Raw genomic sequence first — 23,162 nt, 5'->3', positions numbered from 1 at the left:
CACAGCTCAGAGGCTCTTATTAGCTGCAGTAAGACTGGACCAAGACAGTGTTATGAACACAAAAGTTTTCTCTGCTGTTACTTGCTGCTTTCCTACAGGGAGGTTTAGAAATTAAAATCTCACCTAACGACAAAGGGAGGATGTTAGATCAAAGAGAAAAATAATACAGGGACATGAAGGAGGCAGTGGTAAGATGTGTTTCTTGAGCATTAGGAACTGTGGTCTGTGCTAAGACTTTGTTCTGAAAAAGCCCAAATTGCATTCTTTGACAGTGGAGTGACAACACCCTCAGTGGTCACTTAAAATGATACCCACTATTTCATCCAAGCCAACCCTGAGCTTCTGCAGTGATGTTGCTTCAGTCACCTTGCACAGGAGTTTCCCCTAGTACCTACCTGAAACTTGTCCTTCCTCCCTGTCCTCCCCTCCATCCTGCTGCTCCTAAGTGCTGCCATCTTCTGCAACTTATTTCCCTTCTCTCCTTCCCTTAAAGGCCACCTACCTCAGGTCTGTATTCCTTTGGCTATAAGACATTATAGTCTCTCAGCCACCCTTCCTGGTCTTGACATTCAGATGTGATGTCCTGTTTCTTAACTATTTGGTCTGCTGTGCGAAGGCACCAGCTTACATTGACACTCCCAAAACCAGACTTAAATATTGCTCACAATATAGCTATGGCAGTGCTCACCAATTGCCTATGTATTTATCTAACTTAGTAGTTTGCACAACCCATGCTGAACAACCAACCCTGTCGGTGCTAGAGCTGGCCTGGTTATTCAAGCTGCTATCACCTGCCTTAGGCTAGCACACAGTACCCCTCCTGGGCCTACAGTACTCAGGGGCATTAGGGCTATTGAGGCAACACGAGATTTTACTGTACAAGTGCTTCTATGCTAAGTTCCAGACCCATCCAACTGGGACACCCAATCACTTCTAGGTAGTTACAGATTCTTTTCCCATTTTATTCCAAAAAAATGAAGGACAGGCATGAAATATTTTTGTGACTGTCCATGGAACTGAGAGCACATCCTGCAGACACAGAACTGGAACATGGTAGCTCTGGTTCCCACTTGCACTCAAAGAACTTGCAACATTTACTGGTCTCCCCATCAGACGAGACTGAACCCCTTGCCTGCAGCATCCCCACTGAGTTTGTGGCCAAGGCCAGTTACCTGCTATCAGAGGCTGGCTGCTGGACTGCCCAAAGTGGGCACCATGATGAAGGAAGGCACTGTAGCAAGGCGTGGACGCATCGTCTGAAAGGGCCATGTGGAAGGGCTGAAGATCAGCCTGCCCAGAGCCGACCGGCGTGGTGGGGGTGAAAGGGGTGAGAGAGGCTCCATGAGGCTCTTGCTTTATACTGAGGGGAGAGGAGAGGTTTTCTGTGGTAGGGTAAGGGATGGACACAGACAGACAAAGGGAACAGGGGGAGGAAGAGGAGGGTGGGGAAGGGAGGAGAGGAAGAACAAAATGGGTAAATGAAAATGGAGTGGTTAAAATCTACAGGGAAATTAATTTTAAAACAAAAATAAAAATAAAAAGGTTAGGAGTAGATCAGAGGAGCCAGTGCTGAGACAACAGCAGTAAATGCACCGGGAGGGCTAGGCTCTGACTGCAGGGATACCTCTGCAGGGGCAGCAGGAGATGAGGAGAATGGAGTGCAGTGGCAGATGGGAGGAATGGGATGCAGGAAAAGGAGAGGTGAGGGAGGGAACATGCAGGAGAGGGAGGACAGGAAGAAGCGTAGGGTTGGGAAGAAGAATGCTCTGAAGCTTCTGTGCTCCCTTTCCTGCTTCTTTCTCTTGCTGGCCAAGGGCGCATGAAGATGCTACACTTACACAGTTTGGCCCAGGGAATTGTACCCCTTTGTCTTTTCAAACCCAAGGTAACCCTTCCCCAGGAGAGCAGCGTTGTTATGGGTATCTATTAAACAGGATGCTTGGTGTAATTGCCAAAACTTCTCAAGCCAAACTCCATAAAAGCTTTGACAAAAGAGGTGTAGCTGACATTTGAGGTGGTTAAAATAAAAATGGGACTGTGTAATTAATAGGTGGATAGACAGACAGATCAATCAATTGCTCTTGTTCACAGTGGCACACTTTGGAGCTTTAACCACAGAAGCAGTCAGTACTGACTCTGGTTGTTCCCAGAGTGCGGTGTTGCCAGACAGATACCTTGACAGAGAGATATAATGGAGGAGGGGAAATGTAGGGGACTTATAAAAGGTCTCATTATCATTGTTGTTTGCATTTGGCCTCCATTTCTTATATGCAGATTTGCATAGGCACAATAGATAGAGCTTCACAACTGCTCCTAACTTGGCTGCCAAGTAAGAAGTTTGGGGATTGGAGAACTCTGTGACCTAAAGCAAGGGTACTCCAGAACACCTGCTGTGTTGCGTCAGCAGTAATAAAGTCCCGTATTTGAACACCTGAAAGTGAAGTGTGGATGATGTGATCAGATCCAATCTAAATCATCTAGCAAACCATCCACCTTCAGGTAAACAAATTAAAGCAAACAAATGAAAGCCATTTCTCTGCCCTGATGGCAAGTGTTGCCTGTAGCCTATGAAATAAGTTAGTTCTGGTGGTTTTGATTTATACAGAGAAATACAAATGTGACGTATAATTAGGCCATAAATCTGACTTCATTAATGTAGAACTGGCTTAATTAACTGTAGGCACCTTATTGCGAGACTGCAATGCTCACCTAGACAATAAAGGGCTGGGCAGTTTCTATCTGTGAATGTTGTTTATCCCAAGGCATTTGTTTCCTCAAGGTTTGCTACCTGGCAAAAATAAGTTTGCCATCTGTGTTCTCCTCCAAGTACCTCTAACCTGGATGGCCAGCAAAGTTCTCTGATCACTGAGACACCTTTGCAGCAAAGATATATGTTCATGGTTCAGTTGATTGGGAAGGATTGGTCTTGGCCAAAAGGTGTACAATTCCTCTTTATTTAGTTTACTTATGTGAAGTCTCTGGTATGCTAAGTGAGGATTGTCATTTCTTCTCCCTTTTTGCTATAGGAAGCTCTGTTTGGCAAAGACCTTTTGTAGAGGATACAGGGAGTAGAAGCTGGAGTATCTGGTTCTTGTTGCTCAGTTAATTAAAGTCACCAGCACATCAGCGCCCAGCTTCTGCTTTTTACAAATATACCATCCTAAATGCTACCAGTGAGCCTTCACGTGCCAGTGCCAGTCTCTGTAAATGGAGAACCCCCAAAACTATTTTTCTCCTGCATCATCTGTCATCAGATGGCAAGGAGTGCACTGATCTACCTTCAGGCCAGACAGGCAGAGTCACCACCAGCAGTCTGGGAGCACTGAAGCCTTTATCCAAATAATGTTGATACTAGATAATTTGAATGAATAGGTCTATCTGCAGGCAGAGGGCCAAAAGTTCCTTGGGCTTTCAGACGCTGCAAGTGAAGTGATATTTTTCAACAAAGCCATTTTACAGTCATACCTAAATAAACTAGGGACACTTTGGTCCTAGGCATTTTCCAGGCTCCTTTTTCAGCTCTCTGTATTGTGCAAGAGAGAGCAGGTGTGGGGAGCCACTGGGGAGGGAAGAGCAGAGAAGAAGATGGACATGGGAAGCGTGGGTGGGCAGAAGCAAGAGGTGCTATGGGCAGAGGTTAATCCTGTTTGCACAGCCCCCAGGCACATTGGGTTTCCTAGTCCCTCCTCTGCTTTATTTCTCTTTTAAAGCATGGAATTTTCAGCTATAATCCTTCCTAAACCGCAGCATTTTTCAGGCGCTCTGTGTAAGTGAAACCATAATCTCTGGTAAAACAGACTGCTTAAGCTGCTGTAGCATTAGGCCAATCTGATCCAGCCCCTGGATTTCCGCTCTGCCCAACCACCACGGAGAGGATTTCAGCTTGAAAGTCTGTCTAAAGCCCTTGCAATGGGAACAACAGTGCTAGGCCTTGCCTTGCAAAGCTGAGAAGGGTTAAGGGACCGGGAGCTATTTGTCCTGCTGTTGTGAGGCTGTTAAAGCCCCTGTCAGACTCACAGCGGAGATGAGCCCAGCCCTCTCTTGAACACATCAAGGCTTATGAAGAAAAATTCCTCACACCTTCCAGAGGCAGCACCACTTACTCAGTGCAGGGGGATGAAGAAGTCAACAATAACATGGCAAAGAGACTGGGACACAATAATGCTAAACACTCTTCTCTCCAAGAGTAGTGAAGAGGAGGCGAGGATAAGGTCAAACAGCGAATGATTGCACAACCAAAACTCAGAGTTTTATGTGTCTATTTATCTGTCTATCTTTCCCTCTATGCTCTGCAACTGCAGACATAACTTATATCCCATGTATCTTTACTGGTGGATGGCATTAACCAATTTTTACTCCTTCGTTGTCCTACTCTCCCCTGACTAAAAGCACCTGAATTCTGTCTCTGATATAACTCCTGCCGCTGCTATGCTGGAATAATTGCCCCAGCAGTGAATTATAGCTCCAAAGTATGTCAGTGTAGACGACATCGATTGATTGATCTATATATCTGCCTGTGTATTGCACGGTCCCATTTTTCATTTTAACCACCTCAAACTCCAGCTGCACCTTTTTTGTTTTCCCTTCTGATTTTCTCCATTCTCTAATTCTTTTGTGTTTGTGATGGAGAACTTGCCCCTTCCTATCCCAAGTCCTGCAAGTGCCAGCAGGCCCAACAAGCTGTGGACCAGTGCCATACTGTCTTGTCTGTGTTGTAGGGGATGTCCCTCAGTAAGGCTGCATCAGGGAACCCCAAGTATCTGTCAGTGTCTTATTCCTAAGGCTGGAATACAAACCCATAATTGAATGGGAGGTAGAATGAGTTTGCAACCCCTTCCCAAAGCAGCAGAAATCTATTCGTGTCCCAGGCTCCATTCTTCTTCTAAATGGCAAACGATATCCTTGTTTATAAATAACAAAAAATTACCACCCAGTGTCATGGTGGGAGAAATCTGAAAGTGTCAGTAGGGTGGGGATATAGCTGGAAACAAAGCAGAGGACTACATATTTTGTGCATCTCCTACTCCTCTCTTTCTGACTGTACTTGCTGAGTTATGGCTGTTTTTCTTCCTTTCTAACCCTCTCCTCTGTTATTCTGGCGGAGAGCTAGAACTGGTGATCTCTGGCCTAAATTCCCCCTGCGAATGAAGGGATTTTGGCCAGACAGGATGAGAGGAAGATTCACAGCTTTGGGTTCCTACAGAGACTCGTCTCAGCTTTTATCGTGCTCTCTGCTGCTGAAGGGAAAGGAAGCAAGGGGGTTTGCAGGGCTAGATAAGCTGCTTGTTTTTCATTGCTGCTTCCTGGAGGATAAGCTACCTGCATCCAGTGCTCCTTTTCCTTTCAGTAAACAAAGAATATCAAGATGGCACATCCCTGCATGAGGGATGGCTTGTACACGCCCGCTTAACAACACTGCTCACCATCTTGACGGTGTTTAGTGTTCTTCAGCTTTTCCTGGGGTCTCTATCAAACATTTGTATGACCCCAGTGCCCCAATCTTTAGAACACATATCCTTACAGCATCCCTTAGGGAACACTGTTTTATCTGTGAGGAACTGAGCCCAGAGAAGAGGTACCCATATTTGTGTCGGAACCCTGTGCCCAAGCTGAATCTTATCTCAGGTATTTTAAATCCTATGCTTGGTCCCACCATTGAAACATCTTTTTCCATATTTGCGTTCTTCATTCCTTAGAAAAGTTGCATTGTGGTAAACAGAATGGGACTGAGTCCTCAGCATTCATAAACTGGTGAGTTTACACTACAGCCAATGGAGCCACATCACTTTATCCCATGTGAGAATCTTGCTTCAAATTCTAGAAGTCATGCAAAAGACCAAACTGGACTGACACAGCCTGTCTTTCACTTTTGCTTTCTGTAACGTCAGAAGAACCACTTTTTCTTTCACTTCTTAGTTTCATATCTCTTCTTTTACAAAAGCATTATGCAAGTTGCACTGAAGATTAAGATCATTCTATTTTTTTTCTCTTCTCTGTGATCATAACAGACCTTTGCTGGAATGACTGAAAGTGTGCAAGGACTAATCTGTTTCTCGTTGTACCTTTCTTGTCTTCTCTTTGTATTCCTGCTGACTGGAGAATGAGCCTTGCAGGTTGAGGTTTATTTTCTGTTTCTGCGGAGATCCATCCGTGTTTTGAGCCTAATACTTTACTTGTGAGTTGTTGAAATACATGTTTAAAGAAACAACTTTGGATTGCTTTCCCCTGAGAGTCAAAACTGTTGTGACATCACTGATGTCAAGTTTTGAAATCTATTTGCCCTGTTTTTTATAAAACTGAATCTTATAAATCTAGATTTTGTGTCTGATCTAATTAACTGCTGCTCTCCAAGTAAACGGACCTGTTAACTCTGTATGTTACTTTGGAGAGAAAAGGTTTTATAGCCTTCATACAGAGTAAAACACGGAGCTTCCAGCAGACCTGTGATCTGGATCTCTTTGAAGCTACTTGAGTACTGTTAGCATTAATCACTTGAGAACTCCACTGAAGTCAACTTCATGCGGCTCTAAGTACATTTGTTTGCAGATGGAGCTGATGAAGGAAGATATGATTTAAAGTCTTGGAAGGGAAAAAAGATGTGCAACTTGTGCACTTGGCAAACAGAGAAGTTCGGTGGAGTTCATATTCTTGTCCCCTTTCTTGAGTTCCAGCCCATCAGGTTGAGCGATTACTTCCTGCATTAAAGTGTAGTGTATGCTTATTCCTTGGTGGGTTGGGACTTGAATGTTACCTATTAAACAAGATGCTTTTGAAATATATACTGGGAAATGTAATTAGAACACGTCAGTTTTTCATACAGTCCTCATTATAGGTATCTCCAAGGTTTCATCACAATAATACTCTACTGATTACAAGATAGGATAGATCTTCCTGCGCAGCCCACAGCAATCCTAAACCTACAAAGAAGGGCCAAAGATTGCCATGAGCTCTATGTTTCTCTGAAAGACTGCAGTGGGCAATTTCAATCGAAGGAGCAGCTGACCTGGTTAAATCCAGTACAGATGATGGAGATCAAAGGTTATTAACACCTGCTGACAGGTGTTGCTTGACTCAGATATAAAGCACAGTCTTTGCTGTCAGTGGGCAAATATCCACATCACAAAATTTTCAGCATAGCCATACTTATTGGATCCTTCATTTAGCCTCAAAAAAAGAAAGGCAAAAACTGAGTTGTTGGGAAGACGATATAATTATTTTCTCTAAAAAAGTCCCTTTTTGTCTGGCAGCATAGAGTGTGGCAGCCTGCAATACTGTTCCCTTGCTGAAGGAAATCAGACTGGGAATGCCAGTCACAGCTATTGTCATTACATGACATTATTGTCATTCACTGCTGTTGTTCACTTAAATGCTAATTCAAGGAAGGCGAAGGCATTATTTCTTTAGGGCCCATCCATTTCTGGGTTCCTCACTTCAGTATTCCTTTCAAGTCCACAAGCCACCTTCTTCAGCATAAAGTTATTGTCAGTGAAACTTCCACTGGATGCATGGAAATAGTTTATGTGGTTCCTACCCGCCCCGCTATTCCTGTCTGTTCCAGGGATCATTCATCTGACCATCTATCACCCTCAGCCATTTGGTCCTGGAGAAGAGTAGTAACACCTTTTGCCTTTCCAAATTCCTTGACTAGACAAGAAGATATTATCTCTTCTTAGGGATGGCAAACAGTTGATGAAATTTGGAGGTCCTGTGGATTTTGCTGATTCCTCCTCTTAAATATAGGAGAGGCTTGCTCACAGAAAATACCGCCTTCATTTTGATGAAGCAGAATAGTAACAACCTTGTAGCAGCCACATGAATGATTATCATATTCCATTTTCAGGGCATTGGGGCGTTCAAACATGTGCCCAACAGGCTACTTGACTGCTGGCAGCTGCAGCCGTGATGCTATGCCACAGAGTGTGGGTCTGCACCTGTAGGATTTGCCACCACCAAAGCCAATTTGGGGCCCCTAGCAGTTTGTTAAAGAGGTTTTCTTAAGTCAGCTCAGTCAAGCCCTGACCAGGGCCATTGCTCACTGGTGTCAGAGGCTAAAGTAGATTGGAGCAAGACAGGAAATTTTCACCAGTACGAAAAAGGAAAAGGGGAAGGAAATGCTCCCCCTCTCAGCGTAATGATATAAGTACAACTGAATGTAATGGTCAGTTTTAATCACGATTTAAAACAACAAGCTGGATCAACTTGTTTTACATTTGTACTAAGAGGCTATTTTCTAAAAGGTTGAATTTTATGAGTGGTAACAAATATTTTGTCAAATACAAAATACACACTAAATGTTGTTATTTCAATTTTTGCTAAGTAGATGAACTGCATCTGTACACATTTATTTAAGCAATTATGTTGTTTAATATAATTTGTCTTTACATATTATTATACGAGAAAATAGTGAACGATGAGTCTGTATTATTATTTTATTAGATTATTAACGTCTTACTTGTGATCTGTGTCAAGTTATATTTGGATGGAAATTAGAATTAAATTAAAAACAGTATTTGTAATTATTCATGCTAATTAAATAAAATGACCACAAGTTTCCTGACTTGCTAAATATACTAGAACAGAAAAAGCAAGCTTTTCTAAGCAGGTTTTGCATTAAAAATGACTTATTAAATGAAGGAGAGGATACAAATAAGGAGGAATTTGAACTGATTTCAAAACCTGATTTTAGAACTAACAGATCTCATACTTTCACCCCAAGCTTAATTCACTCACTGACAGAGGAAAACAAATGTTCCTGCTTTTTCAAATCCTAGTCTGTTTCTTAGGTTTGAATTACTTGGTTATTGAACTGAACAAAATTCTTTTCAGTTCACTCACTAAGCTGAAACAAAGGAAATAATATCTTTTCACCTTGAAAGAGGCTGAATTTCTCAAAAGATTGTTTATAATTTCAGAAAAATTTGGATCCAGGTGTGTAGCAAGTGATTTCTCTGTGCTTAGCATCACAACTTTCTTGAAAACTTTCATAGAAATCAGATGCTGTTTAAGTACTATTTTTGTATGTATTTCAGACATAGCAAGTAGCCTTTCTGTCAGTAATTCTAATTTTTTTTTGCATACATTCATGTATGAATTAAAAAAATTGAACTGAAAAAAAAATCTGACCCCATGCCAGAGAGGAGGGTCTGGACAAAAGTGAGATTGATAGGGTTTGTGCTTCTTTGGCACCTTTGTTTGACACGTCGTGAGTTGTTGTCAGGATTTCTCATCCTGGATGATACTTGTTCTAGGGAAAAATTTATTTCCCAGAGAGAAGGAAACATTTTCTATACAGGACATGGTAGGTGTTTTGGTGGGTGGTGATGTTTTCCAAAGTTACCTTTTCCTGTCAATATGTGCTAACTATAGCACAGAAGCACTCAGAAACCTCCTCACAGGAAGAGAAGGGGACACGTACTCCCACTTCAGTCAACAGTAGAGGTTTGTGAAGTGCTTTTTTTGCCCCTTTTTTCTTGGGCTTGTCTTTTACCTTTACTGTTCTTTTTAGATCTCACTGATTGCAGTGGGCTGGCAAGCAAGGTCTATTTAGTTAAAACTGCCGAGATTCAATTAAGAGAAGTTTTCTTTACCTTTGCTGTAATTTTACGATCCATCTAGTAGGTAAATCCTCCCCTTTAGTAGTCTGCTAATAAGCAAGTTTCAAGCCATACATGAAAAGTCCATTGTGTTTTATTTCCCATATCACTGCCTCTCTTTTGGGTAACTTCTGGGCTAGATAGTTGAGTTGGAAGGGACTTTGCTCCCAAACAGTTGATCCGAGTCCCCAGAACTCAGAACCTGGTTTGAAGACACCTCACTTCTTTCATACATGGCTATTCCAAAAGATGTAACTTCTGATGGTGCTTAAAGAAGGATCTTAACCTTTGTTCTCAAAGGATTCAAGACTTCTGTGGACAACCTTGTGCTTTTAAAGTACTCCTGTTGCTAGTGCCAAAGTCTTGAGGTTCACCTCCTCTCACCTCTTAGGTGTTAGCTACTGAGTACCTTCCAAACTCAAAGATCTGTGGAAACTACTGAAGAAAGCTACTGAGGTTATCTGGTTTTACTTAGCCCTGTATGGATTTATACTCTGCCTGGGCTGTTTGCCTTCAATAGAAATAATGAAGTAGAACATCTCTGAATAACAGAATTCTTGACTTGGTGTTCAACTGCGTGTACTCGCCTTATCTTGGTATATTCAAGCTTGGATCTTTGCTTCTAGGAAATCTGATTGGTGTCCAAAGATACTGTCAAGAAACTGTCAGGGATCTACGGCAGTTTAGCTATGACGGCCATGCAACATCAAGGTAAGATGTAGCTGGCCCACTGACCTGTGTGTGAAGGCAGAGGTGAGATGGTGTTCTCAGGCAGCTCTTAAGAGCTTTCTCTCTCTGATACTTCACAAGGACGTTGAAAATTTCTACATTGTCTGTTCTATATGAAGGACAGTGGGAGCATGTTTCCTAGTCTAGTGCCCAGCTAGCCTCTCAGGGTCAGTTCATTCATGGAAATTCCTTGCAGATACCTAATGGGGAGAAATAAGGGTGACCTGTCTGTTCCCACAGTAAACGAATGTTTTTGGGTTTTGCTTTAGATGAGAGTAATAAATGGACCATCCAAGATGCGTTAGATAGAATAACTGTCTGAAAGGGAGTATTTGATATTGGCAGTTCTAGGCAAGGCTGTGCTGTATGTAACTGTGGTGCTAAACTGTGTCTTTGCATAGGTGCCCAGGACTTTGTGGAAAGTCTTTCTGCATGTTGGGGAGGTGGCTGCCTGTTTTGCAGCACTTCTAGCTTTTCAATTCTAGGAAGCTCACAGACAGATAAAGGGATGTCAGCAACATCTGTACTTAACTATCTCACTACATTTCAAGATTTCAGGCAGTTATATGTTGTTAAGGGTTTGATGGCTTTTGGAGGGGTATATTCTTAGAACAGTGCGAGTTGAGAGATCTTACTGAGGAAAGCTGGTCATGAGCTGGAGGGAAGAGGATTTTCTCTGAAGTCTTCAGAAAGGGCAAGAATCCAGTGCCACACAACTTTGGTTTGGAAAGAGCTAGTGATACCTTTTTCTGTCTGGGAAGACTGAGATGGGGAGAGTTTCTTGTAGACTGAAGCTAAATCTTACATCCTGAAGTGACTGCACACAGAGTTTGTACCCTGCATGGGTGGATTTGTTTCACATTTGGTTCAGATTATCACCTGGGTTCACAGACTGCCCTGGGACAAGAGCAAAGAGGCATTTCAAAGATGACACTTTAGCAGCAAAACAGGCAGCCAGCAATTCAGTACTCACTCCAATATCCCTTCCTGGGAGAGGGATCTGGGTGATACCAAAGAAATCTGCATGCTTCCAGCCTCTTCCTTAATTTCCTGGCTGGGGTAGATCAGGAGGCAGTACTGAATTCCTCACCTCTCTGGTCCTTCCTGAAAGCGTTGCCCAGCCCCACAGCAAACATATCATGAATCATTCATCTTTAATAGATTATGCAAATTGAGGACATCAGATCAATGGAGATCAATAACTGCAACCATTTAATTGCCAGCAAAAACATTTTAAGAATGAGCATTATCTGAAGTCCTTTCTTGGGTAATGGCACCATTAATCCAAACATTGGATCCTGGCCTAAGTGTAGAGGAAAAATTCTCTGCCCATGTTCCCCTGCTGCCTCTCAGGGTGTTAAGGGGTTTTTTTCCCTTTTCATTTCCAGTTTCTGAGTTTCCCCATCATTACCACCAGTGAACATCTCCCAGTGCTAATAGTTCTGCTTTTGTTACTCTGCACTGATTGAAATGTCGCGTACAGATTGAGATGTTAGTGCTAAGTTGCCACCTGGGAATGTCAAGCTGGGTCTGAAATGAACTTTTCTCACTCTTGGATCCAGATGGATCAGATGGGGATGTTCTTGAGCTGAGCTGGGAGTGTTGCAGGGAACAGAGTGACAATGGCACAGGGGGTGGGGCATGAATATTTTCTGCCTCAGCCCACAGTCTCTTCTGTGTAGCCAAATCTGTCTCCTGACATCCCCTTGTGAGAGTCATGTCCAAAGCTTGTGCAGTGTCCCCAGCCTTTGGGAATTCTGCTCTCATATTAACAGGCTGGAATGCACCATCTTCACTTAGGCAGAAGGACTAAAAAGAATTATTTGAATAGCCCCTTTGAATCTTAAACTCTGATTTTAGGCACCTCACCAGCTATGTGGATCTGCCTTCCATGAAGGAAGAACAGTATGCTCTCCTATGGGCTTTGTGCCCCGAAGACAGGGAAGTATTTCCTCTAAGAGACATAGATCTGCTAAATGGTAGATGGACACCAGCTGAGTTTTGTCTTGCATATGCAAATACAAAGAAAGGTGGAACAATTTTGCCACAGCTGAGCCATTTTTATCTGGTTGGCTAAGGAACTGCATGACTACAAGGATCCTGGATCAACCCTGATAGCATTAAAAGCCAAAAAAAAAAGCCTGGGGATGTCACGCTTTCTAGACACTCCCTAAATATATATACAGTTCACCTCCCCATGGTTCTCCATGACATTTTGCAGACCTCGCACTGGATCTCCTCTGTATTTGGGATAACTGTTACTAATCCTGCCCGGTCCCAAAGTTCCTGGTAGCCAAAAGTTGCATGCAACAGTATGCCTTTGCTCAGTGCTTACTGAACAAGCAATGACTGCCTGCTTCAGCCATTAGCTGCTTTGACCTCAGGTGCTATTAGCTGGGGGTTCTGCAAGAAAAAGTTGAGGTACAAACTCCAGTGCTCTTGAGGAGGATCTGGATCTGCTCTGATCAGAGGACAACAGCTGGCCAAGAGGCAACAGCTCTTTCCCTTGCTAACAGGACTTACACATCTTTGTCCTGAGTTATTTCTCAACTTACACTGCAAGGTTTCTAGAGGGGCCACAGCAGTTGTAGGGAAAGGGGGATATATCAAACAGGGATGAGCCACTCAGGCCTTGCCAGCTGCCTTAGCTACCCAGGAGGAGATGTGCAAATCTGTGGTAGCTGTGTGAGCGGGGACCAGTGACCTCTAAAGCCTGAGAAGAAGGGCTGTGGCACAAGAATATCTCCTTACGGCTCTAGACACACACAGGGCAGGCAGCCTAACACTAGCACCAGTATGGCACGCCCTGCAGCTCCAGGACAACCCTGTGCCACTCAGGTCCTGCACGTGCCACCAGTAAAGAGGAAGTTTCTGTGGAGCAGCTGCTGCAGAAATTGCCTCCTACTTCTGTGCATCCCAATTCCTCTGCTGTCATGCACTTGCTCTCATTGCCTACTCTCTCAGAGAGACCTGAATTTAATGTGCCCACACATGAGGGAAGGGAGAAGACAGTGAACAAAGTTCTTTTGCCAGCTGCTGTTAGCGACTCATGGGCTTAAGGAAGAGGCCGTTTAGCAGTCGTAGTTTAACAGACCTCAGTATTTAGTTTGCAAATGCCCCTTCCAAATGCCAGAGCTGAATAAAACTTAATTTATTATTTCTCCCTGAGAAAACAAGTGCAGATCATAGGTAAGCCATGACCCTCTTGTTCTCAGACACAAAGGAAAAAATCACAGTGCGTATTTGGACATATCTGCCTTCCAGCAACATCCATCCCTAAGCCCTATCTGGGCACACAAGTTCCCAATTGACACCCGGGTTTGCCTGTCTTTGAGTCACAGCTGGGCACATCTAGGTGCACCCAAAACTGCCAATAGTCTCAATTTCAAGCTTCTCTTGAGCCCTAATGTCCTCCACAGTCTTTCTCTCTCTTTCCATGTTTGCCACAGAGGGATATCTTGCATTAGCAGAAAAAGCAGAAGCTAATGGTGATGAAGGAAATAAATAAAAAGCTTGATTCTGCTGTTTGGTCAGGCAGCTTACCGGTCACCACAGGGTACGTCTGGGGTCCTGACACATTTGTCCCCAGGTCTGGGTTAGCAGAGGTGGATAGACTTGATTTGACTTCATCGAGACCAGGGGTCAGAGCTGGGAGGGAGTACTCATTACCCTGGGGAAGAGAGGAGAAAGACAGCTCGCTATTGATGCACTGGGAGAAAGGGGAGGGTGTACAGATGGGGGGGAGGAAGAGGAGAGATGCAAACCCCTGCACAGATGGAAGAGGAGGAGGAGGAAACGGAGAAGACAAAGTGACAAGAGGGTTGTGGGGAGGGGCTCCTAGGATGAACTATCCCACCCGCCTGTGTGCCACTGTGAAGGGGAAGAGGTTGAGGGATCTGGCCTGTTATCTTGGTGTGACTCAGCCTTCATTCAGTGCTGTGGGGATGGGGATGGCTGCTTGTGCCAGCCCAGGGGAGAAGAAAGGGGAAATCCACATCCTCTCCTCTTGGCTGAGTGGAGGCAGGAGGTGTTTGCCCTGGTGACAAGGACGGCTGGGGCAGAGGACTGCAATGACATGACTGGGACAGGCAGGCTGTAGAAAGCAGCCAGTGTTGGCCCACTGTAGCCAGGCTCTGCTGAGTCGTCTGCCTCCCCTCTGCTGTTACCTCTGTCCTAGCTCTTTAAAAACAAACAAAGAAGCCTCATCTCCTGCCTCTGTCACTCTGTGCATTGGGGTATGAAATTGGGGAGGGGGGAGCCACATGGCTAACAGAAGGGTGGGAGGGGGAGAGCCATTGAATCTGAAAGGGTGTCCTGTCCGAAAGGCTCTGGTAATTGCCTTTTTATTGTGGCAGCCTCCAGACCAGACGCGGGAGCTGGAGAAACCGAGAAGGCTACAAAACAGCAGGAAAAGTTGCTCTGATTAATATTACGTTAAATTAAAACTGATTTTCTGCTCTTTCTGCTCCGTTTTTTTCCATGCACTTCCCCAACCCCCTCCCCACATCTCCCCCTCCTCCAGCGGGCTCCCTGCATGCTGCCCCCTCCCCGCCCCTGTCCCTGCTTGGCTAGGACTGCCTAGTCATTTCCAATTCCTTCTCGTATTGATCTTCCTGTAGAAATCAGTTTTGTAATTAGCTGCAAATTAGGCCTTCTACTGGGGGTGAGCCTGCCCCCTGATTTATCACCAGAGTAATTCGCTGTGATCGGAGAGAAATTAAAATGAACTCAATTAGGCTTCGGATTTGCTTTATGGGCCCTGCTCAGAGTTTCAGGGGGAAAAATGACTGTGCTGGTGCTTAATAGTCTAATGAAAGTAAATAAAGGTTATTCATTGTAATAAACCCAGGGACTCTGGGATGAAGGGAGTCCACAGCCAGCCTCTCCTTCTCTTCCTTTGTTGGTTTATGGCTTGGGGCGGTTTAAAAAGACTTTTGATTTTCATTTTATTAAGACAAACAGCTTTTGGGATAAAAGGCCGGGTGAGTAAGGGAAAGGGGGGCAGAGTTGCGGAAGTGCAGAAAACTAGGTTGCAGATGGGAGTCAAATCTCAGCTTTGGGCCATGAAGGAAAATGCTCTGTTAAAGCCCGACCCTGTGGCTCGCTGGTCACTGGCATGATCTGAGAGTGCAGGAGTTTCCATGCAGTTCTGTGTGAACATGCGTGGCAGTGTTTGTGTGTTCATGGCAAGAACATGCCCGCATACCTGCAGGTGGGTGTGCAGACGGAAAGGCACACATGGGAATTTAGGGTAGAGCACAGTGTGCGTGTATATGGCAAGTTCATGAGAGGAGGTGGAACTTCTATATACATGTGCATCTGCACAGCAATATATTTGCAACTAGAAAGTGCTGTACAATGTAAATGTGCTGTGTGTGCAATAAGAGGTCAGTGTGAGAACAAGGGCTGAAGAGGGGGAAAGTGATTTTGGTGAGGGAATCTCCCTGCCATCATCCTGCCGGGCCCTCACCTGCTCAGATTTGATGTGCTCTGATGTTTGAAAGACGTCAGGGTAAGAAGGACGCTCAAAAACTCGATCTAAAGCTTCCAGCTGCTGCTGGGTGAAAGTGTCGCCACGAAGGTGCTTCCGCAAACTGTCCACGCTGCTCTGGGAATCTCCGTTGGGAACTGAGCCCTCGGATACATCTGCAGGGCACAGACAGAGAAAACAGGGAGTTAGCACCACCCTGGCTTGAATCAGCAAGGGATGCAGGACAAGGACAGAGTGGGAAAGAGTGGGGCCCTCTGCCCAAGGAGCTGTGCCATTCCTGCGGGAAGGGGAGGCCATGGGGACACAGTGAGAAGCCTCCTCGTGTCTGCTGGAGCGGCCGGGCTGCTTACGTGGGCTCTGTGGGACTCTGCTGCCCAGGATGAGTGAGGCTGTGGAGAATGGTGCTCAGCTCAGAGATGAGTTTCGGTTCCGCTGATTTTCGGTGTTAAAAATTGCCAAATCTCCATTGCTGAGCATAAAATGGGAGCAAAGCACAGCGATTAGCATCGCTATAAGGCTACTGGAGAGGCAGCTCACAGAGAAACCAGAGTGCTGAGGATGGACCTGTACTGGAGAGGGCTGAGGAAGCCTGGATTGGAGAAAGGGCTCTCTTACAGCTTGGAAGGGAGTCAGTCTCTGTTGTAGCTCCCTAGTCCTAGTAGAAGTGATATGTCTCTTATGATTTCCTTCTCATTTGATCTTGTCCTGTCGTACCCTGGATGAGTCTTTCATCCCTTTCACATAACAGGAATGATCCTATTTCTGACTCCATGTTTCACCAGAGACAGATGTCTCCATGTGAAGTGTCTGTCCCATCCAACATACGTTGGTTTCTGTCATGATCTCTCTCCCATCTCCTACATGTAGCTCATGATTTATCACAGCCCACATCTCTGTTATAAAACTCCCTCCAAAATGAGATGAATCTTTGTCTCTGTTGGTCCCCCATCCTTTCCAAATTGAATTATTGTATTACAAAACCTAGTCCTACTCGGTGGGAATTGGCCTTCCTGATATTTCCTTACTAGGAAAAAAGTGTTTTTCTGGTAGAAGCATTGCCAGAAGTGCATCTCTGTCCCTGCAACAGCCTTCTGACACAGTTCAATCTCACTGCAGTGCTTCCTGCCATGTTCCAGGTGTCCCTACCTCTGTTGCGCCATCCCACATCTCTTATAGCCTACTCAACCCCTCGAGATGAGTCCATTATAAATGCCCTGCCCCACCCAAAGTGAATCTTTCCCTGTGATAAACCATCTCATCACCCACCTGGTTTGTTGGGGGGGTTTTCCCCTGTTATCCCTCAATTCAAATGAGGTGTATTTATCTCAGTTATAACCCCTTGTTATCTGAAGTGAGTGAGTCTCCTGCTATTAGCATCTGTCACATCCAAGGTGAGTTTGTCTGTGATAACCTCCTGTCCCAGCTGAAGTGAATCTTCCTTTGTCATAATCCCTCGTCTCATCTGAGGCATGTCTGCTCATTATAATCTTCTCCAACTGTGCTGAGTATCCTTCTGCTGTCACCTCTTGGCCTAACTTTGGTGAGACTGGTTATAATCTCCTGTCTCTCCATGCTGATACACCTCCATACCCTCCATACTGAATCTCTACCTACTGTGCTTCATCAGACACAAATCTGACTGTCTTATCACCTTGTCTAACCTAAGATCAGGTTCTCCTTCTTGCACTGCAATTACCTTCCTGCTTTTTCACTGTTATTCCTCATACTTCAGCCTTTCTTGGTGGCTTCCTGTCTGTGAATCTCAGTCTTGCTGTCTGTCAGGAATGTGGTTGAGGAATCTGTATGGACCTTTTCCCTCCTCCATGCAATTGTGAGGTGCTCATGGGCAGACAATGCTCCCAGGAGCGGCATTCGCTGTGCAACAGCCAGAACGATGCCACTCTGCTGCTTCATCTTTTAGCTTGTGGATGGTGCCAAGATGGGTATTTTCCTGGCGCAGCTAATGCCCAACTGGTGGCCCAGAGTTCTAACTGAGCCTGCTGCCTTCTGGCTATGAGATATATCCGTTTATAGGTGATTATACGATATGATATAATCAATAGTACATTATATACAGTAACGTAGTATGGTACCACTCACAAGACCATAGAAAATATTACATATTGATTTGTCCCAGCCAGCAGCCTTCGCTCAAGCAACCCCTTCTCTCCTTCTTTTCCACCCCTAGCCAGAGCAGGGCTGTTTACTGGCACTGATCTCTGGCATTTTCTCCTTTCCTCAGGCTTATTTGCACAAGGGAAAATTCTCAAGTTCCTGAAGGCTGGAGTTCATGACTGATTTGACTAAAAGAAAACAAAGCAAATACCAGGTTTGGTCGACTGCACACTGTGTGTGTCAGTGCAGTTTTTGTGTTTGAGATGGACTGGGCTGTTACTACAGGGGGTGGCTTTCAGGAGGACTAGGGTCACTCGAGGCTTATGCTCCCAGTTCCAGTAGGCACTTCTCTCTGGTCTTCCTTGCGGAAAGCTGGCCTAGAGCTCCTGGGTCCAGGCTCAGGAAAAAAAAAGTGTGTTTCTGTATCAGCACTTATCTCAACCTGTCTGCAGCCTGTGAAGCTGTTTGCCTTGGAGGAATTTTCCACGTGTCAGTCAGTGTGCATGACTGTGCACACCATGTTGCTAATACACATGGGTATTTTTGCAGTAGATCTTTATTCTGGTATTCTTTAGATTCTGCATCACCATACATGCCTGAGCAGCCGTTTGTCTGCAGTGGCTGGCTTAGGATATATTTGATTTTCGAGGATGGCAGCTCTACGCTATGCGTCATGTTTGGTGTACATGGATGGGTGTTCACCTATACAGTTGTCCTTGTTTCAGCTGGGGCAGAGTTGATTTTCTTCCTAGTAGCTGGTACTTAGTTGCTGGTTGGGGTTAAACCACATAAATGGTAAAACTTCTGTTGGCTGTCATTAAACCAGATTTTACCCTTAGTGAGTTGCCCTGGGTGGTTACACAGAATAGTGAACACATGGACATGTATTTGCAGTTCCTGTCTGCCTGCAGAGCCCTGTGCACGCGTGTCTCCCATATGTGCACAGGCCATGCCTTTGTGTGAAGAAGCTGAAACCACAGCTTTCCCAAGTCACTGTAGGAGTCTCTTTTCCTTCATTTATTCAGGGGCCCTTCAGATCTTGACAAATCTGTCACTCTAAATTTGCGAGAGATTATGGTGCTCTCTCCCTAGCACAGAGAGAGGTGATATATGATATCTGCTGCCCCTATTGATTGCCTGATCTGGTGGCAGAGGGCTGGCGAAATGAACTTGAAATGAACATCATGCCTCAACTCATTGTGCGTATAATACACTGCTTAATCCCACATTTTTCAGCCGCTATGGAATTCAATTGATCAATCATGTCCCTCTGATAGTACTGTTTTAGGGGTTATTGCTGCTCTGCTCACTGACCTTTTTATTTATTTATTTATTTGTGTCAGCGTGTATGTGCGCGCGCACATAACTGTATATGTGTATTTGGGAAACTCAGGACCAGGTGATAAGAAAGGACCTGTATAGTCAGTGGGGAATGAAAGAAAAGGATGAAGGGAGGAGAAAGAGAAGGAATGGGGTTAGATAAGAAATCAGAACTACCAAAGTAAGCAAATAGATATGGAGAGGTAGAAAAGTAAGAAGAAAGGCAATACTTTAGTTTAGGTAGGATTTCTCTATATGGGATGGGAGGGGCACTCTGCCATGGCCTAGGCTTTAAAATCTACAAAAGAAAAAAAATTTTTGACAGAGGCCTGTAGGCTACCTTGAGGTGGTCCTTCTCTAAACAGCTTGCAGTAGTATTGGACTTAATAATGGTAAGGCACACAAATCCCAAACTTCACAGAACAATAATATGAACTATGCATATGGATTTTACTTATGAAGCAGAGAAAGTTTCACAGAGATGATCCTGAAAGACAGATTTATATGTCTTGTGTTGCTAACGCTGAGACGTTCATAGTCATGGATCATTATGTTTTCTTCAAAACGAAAGAATTGTAAATCCCCTGTTTGTTTTATGGTGTCAAAAACCTATAGAGGATCCATTTTCATTTTTTCCCTAAAACTGCAAGGAACAGACAATTATATCATAGAATCATTAAGGCTGGAAAAGACCTCTAAGATCATCAAGTCCAACCATCAACCCACCACTAAACCAGGTCCCTAAGTGCCACATCTACATTTTTTTTGAACACCTCCAGGGATGGTGACTCCACCATCTTCCTGGGGAGCCTGTTCCTATGCTTGACCAGTCTTTCAGTGATGCAATTTTTCCTGATATCCAATGTAAACCTCCTCTGGTGCAACTTGAAGCCATTTCCTCTCATCCTATCGCTTGTTACTTGGGAGAAGGTTATATCTGGTTTTAGGTCAAAGTTGCAATTCTCATCTAAGCACATGACTGAGCTGGACTATTAGGAGAAGCCTCAAATATCATAATACACAAAGTATGGGAGCTGACAACTGCATGGATATGAGCAAAGGTGGCAGTAAGGAGCAGAGAAGACTTTGGAGAAGAGATGGGGTCCATCAAAGGGCTGTGGGTGAAAGTGAAAAGAGGGCTCGTGGGAAAAATTTGGGTTGGGAAAGACTATCAGATCCCATGAGGAATGGCACTGTGATGGGCAACAGTCACTTCAACTGTTGAACAACAGTGCTAGGAGTAAAAGCTTAAGAGATGGGGATTTGCCAAGAAAGCAGCTCTTGGAAGTGGTGCTGTGGTGAAGCAGAGCTTCAGCTGAAGGATGAGTCTAGGGATGCTAGTAACTGTGCTAGCTGTACCATTAGGAAGCATCATCACCTTTCCCAGTTCCCTTTTTACTGGCGAGGGAAACTCTGTGGTACTGTGACACCAGGACACTTCTGTCTTAAATCAGAAGGATCTTAACAAACAGCTTGAGAGGTGAACCCTGGCCTGGGTCACTGTGTCCCTCACAAGGGCACACAGTTGCTGTCAGCGTGATCAGGACTGGCCTTGCACATGTGACAGGAAACATCTCTCCTCCTGAGGGGCTGCTGAAGGAGTGCACACAGCCCATGTTCTGTGTAAACCTTCGACACAAGACACAGAAATGCTCCACTGGTGTCACAGAAGTATCCTGACAGATAACAAGGAAATGCTGTGCCAGCGGACACAGGAACAACCTTAACTACATCTGACACAGGGAACATTCCTGTTAAATAGCTCCAAAACAAAAAGACATTCCCAGGTCTGGAAGCCACAAAGACACCATCGTATATAAGTAGCACAAAGAAGTTTCTTCCCTGGTTACAAGTGACAGAGAGCACTCTTGCTCCGGGTGGGACAGGGCCATCTCAACAGATAATTCAGAAGTATGCTGACATGGGAAGACCTTTGTGGCACAGAAACATGTAGGAAGGTCATGAGAAGCTGTGCAGCTGGCACACAAACATGGAGATACTGTTCTCTTTTGGGGTGGGGGGCTATGACTGCCCCTATGACATGTCTGCCTGCTGCCTCATGGGGCCTTAATCTCAGCTGGGGCCTCACAGTACTACCAATAAAAATCACAGTCATAATAAAAGCAAATGTGACTGGCATGAGAACTGCCAGACAGGTGACACAGCAGAACCCATCTGATTGTCAAAGCCTCCGAGGGAAACGCATCTGTCTAACACAGCGGTGCTGAGCCAGCTGCTGAAACGCCACTCCTCTGGGCCGGTGAGGTGACCCTGTCCTCTCCTGTAGCCTGCCTTTGTCACTGTCCCCACTGACGTACTTAACCCAAAGCAGCCCTTTCCCACTCTCCGGGCACTCGCAGCTACATGCGCTGCCCTGTCCCAAGTCACCCTTTGTGTTAAGACTGCTCTTTCCCTTTATCTGGTTTCCCTTTTCTTTTTTCCCCCTCTGATGTGTTCCCCTGTCCCTGCACAGCCTGGGCCTGTCAGGCAGCTTTCCTGGATGTCCCAGGGGGCCTTTCCCCACACTGCCAGTTGTTGCAGTTTCAAACTCAATTGTTCTCCTCGGTACTGAGGCAAATGGAGTCATTAATTACCTTCTATCGGCTGGGCCGAGTTCAGAACGCGATCGATAGCCAGTGCTTGTCATTCATGGCAGCCAGCCCTGCGCAGACCCTCACACTGCATTCGGCACGGGTTCAGGAAGGAGCCCAGCACTATCAGACCCGGGCTTCAAACCCTGGCATCAAGTTTCTGCTGGGAATAGCAGACCTCCTGCATCTGTGTCTGAGCTGACCCCAAACCAAGGGAGAGATCAAGGACAAAGACCTTGTCTGAGGGAGCAGATCACACATTTTCACATGGTCATAAGTGTCTGCTACTGATGTCCTGGTCTACACAGGCTGATCCTGTCTGACTATCATGATGTTTCTAGAGACTCTGTTTGCATCCTCAATGATTATTACACTAATACTATACTCCCCACAGCAGGGACAAGGGCAAGGACTGGCAGTCCTAATCTGGCGATCTTTTCACCTGTGTAACTTTCTTGATCTACTCAGTAGGGTTTGGAAAAGGAAGGCTGTAAATTTTGTTTACATTTCCTTCCAGAATAATTTTTGCAGCCTTTTGGGCAGTGTGAAAGAAGGCATAATCTCTAGACAGGTCAGTTCTGTATTTCAGCATGTAGTAGTGCTGCAAGAATTGTCAGGGCTTTGATCATGATAGCTGAAATGGTGGGAAGAAGGATGAACCTCAAATTCAGATGGAAAGGATCACAAGTAAGTGCAGGACAGAGATGACAGAGCATGGAAGGGGCTGGCAAGGTTCAGCAGTGCATAGAGAAAGCATGTTATCAGGGATCTACACTGTGATAGTGAAAGAAGATACAGTAGAAGTTCAGGTTATGTACAGTATCCGGCGGAAACAGGGATAGTGGAAAATGAGTGCTGGAGGAATATCACCTCAAAAAGGTGTATCAGCCTTTGTGAAGTCTGCAGTTGTTCAGATTCCCGTGTCCATTTGCCTCAAGCGAATCCACAAGCCTGAATCTGAGTATTCAAACTGATGGTACTGTGCTGGTCCATGTGTCTCTGTAATTTAAGTGTGTCAGCGACACATAAACTGTGCGTATTTGTTACTTACATGCTCAGGCTCATAGCAGAAAGGCTCAGAAACAAAGAAATTTTATGTTTTGAAATGAGGGTATAGCTCAGATGAAGAATTGGTGAGCAAGGAAGGCTGCTCATGCAGGGAAGTGAGTGTGCCTGACTGAGGAGGAGTGAGATGTGTGCCGGTGCCTCACAGCTGGGGGGCTGCAGTTCTTTTAGCACAGGAGTTGTGTATGACAGAGCACCTCAGTGGAGCAGGGATGGGCAGTGCAGCTTTAATGCAGGGCTTACATGAGCAAAATGGCA

The 23,162-nt window shown here is 45.0% G+C and overlaps 1 protein-coding gene across 5 annotated transcripts in view; it reads right to left on the bottom strand.

Moving 5' to 3' along the window:
- Nucleotides 1-23,162, bottom strand: part of PAX2 (paired box 2) — an 84,527-nt gene that overhangs the window by 10,153 nt on the left and 51,212 nt on the right. For 3 of the 5 annotated variants that reach the window (XM_086466975.1, XM_086466973.1, XM_086466974.1), the window contains exons 6-7: nucleotides 15,793-15,968; nucleotides 13,866-13,992 (exon numbers count right to left, since the gene is read on the bottom strand). In XM_086466975.1, coding sequence (XP_086323101.1) covers nucleotides 13,866-13,992; nucleotides 15,793-15,968 — 303 coding nt within the window. Of the gene's footprint in view, nucleotides 1-1,172; nucleotides 1,383-13,865; nucleotides 13,993-15,792; nucleotides 15,969-23,162 lie in introns of all 5 variants that reach the window. The other 2 variants (XM_086466971.1, XM_086466972.1) reach the window with 1 other exon arrangement.

The sequence above is a fragment of the Leptosomus discolor genome, chromosome 6, assembly GCF_034619465.1.
Source record: "Leptosomus discolor isolate bLepDis1 chromosome 6, bLepDis1.hap2, whole genome shotgun sequence".
Lineage (NCBI taxonomy): Eukaryota > Metazoa > Chordata > Aves > Leptosomiformes > Leptosomidae > Leptosomus > Leptosomus discolor.
Note: the sequence above shows the minus strand (reverse complement) of the source record. Positions and strands in the feature narration are given on the sequence as shown.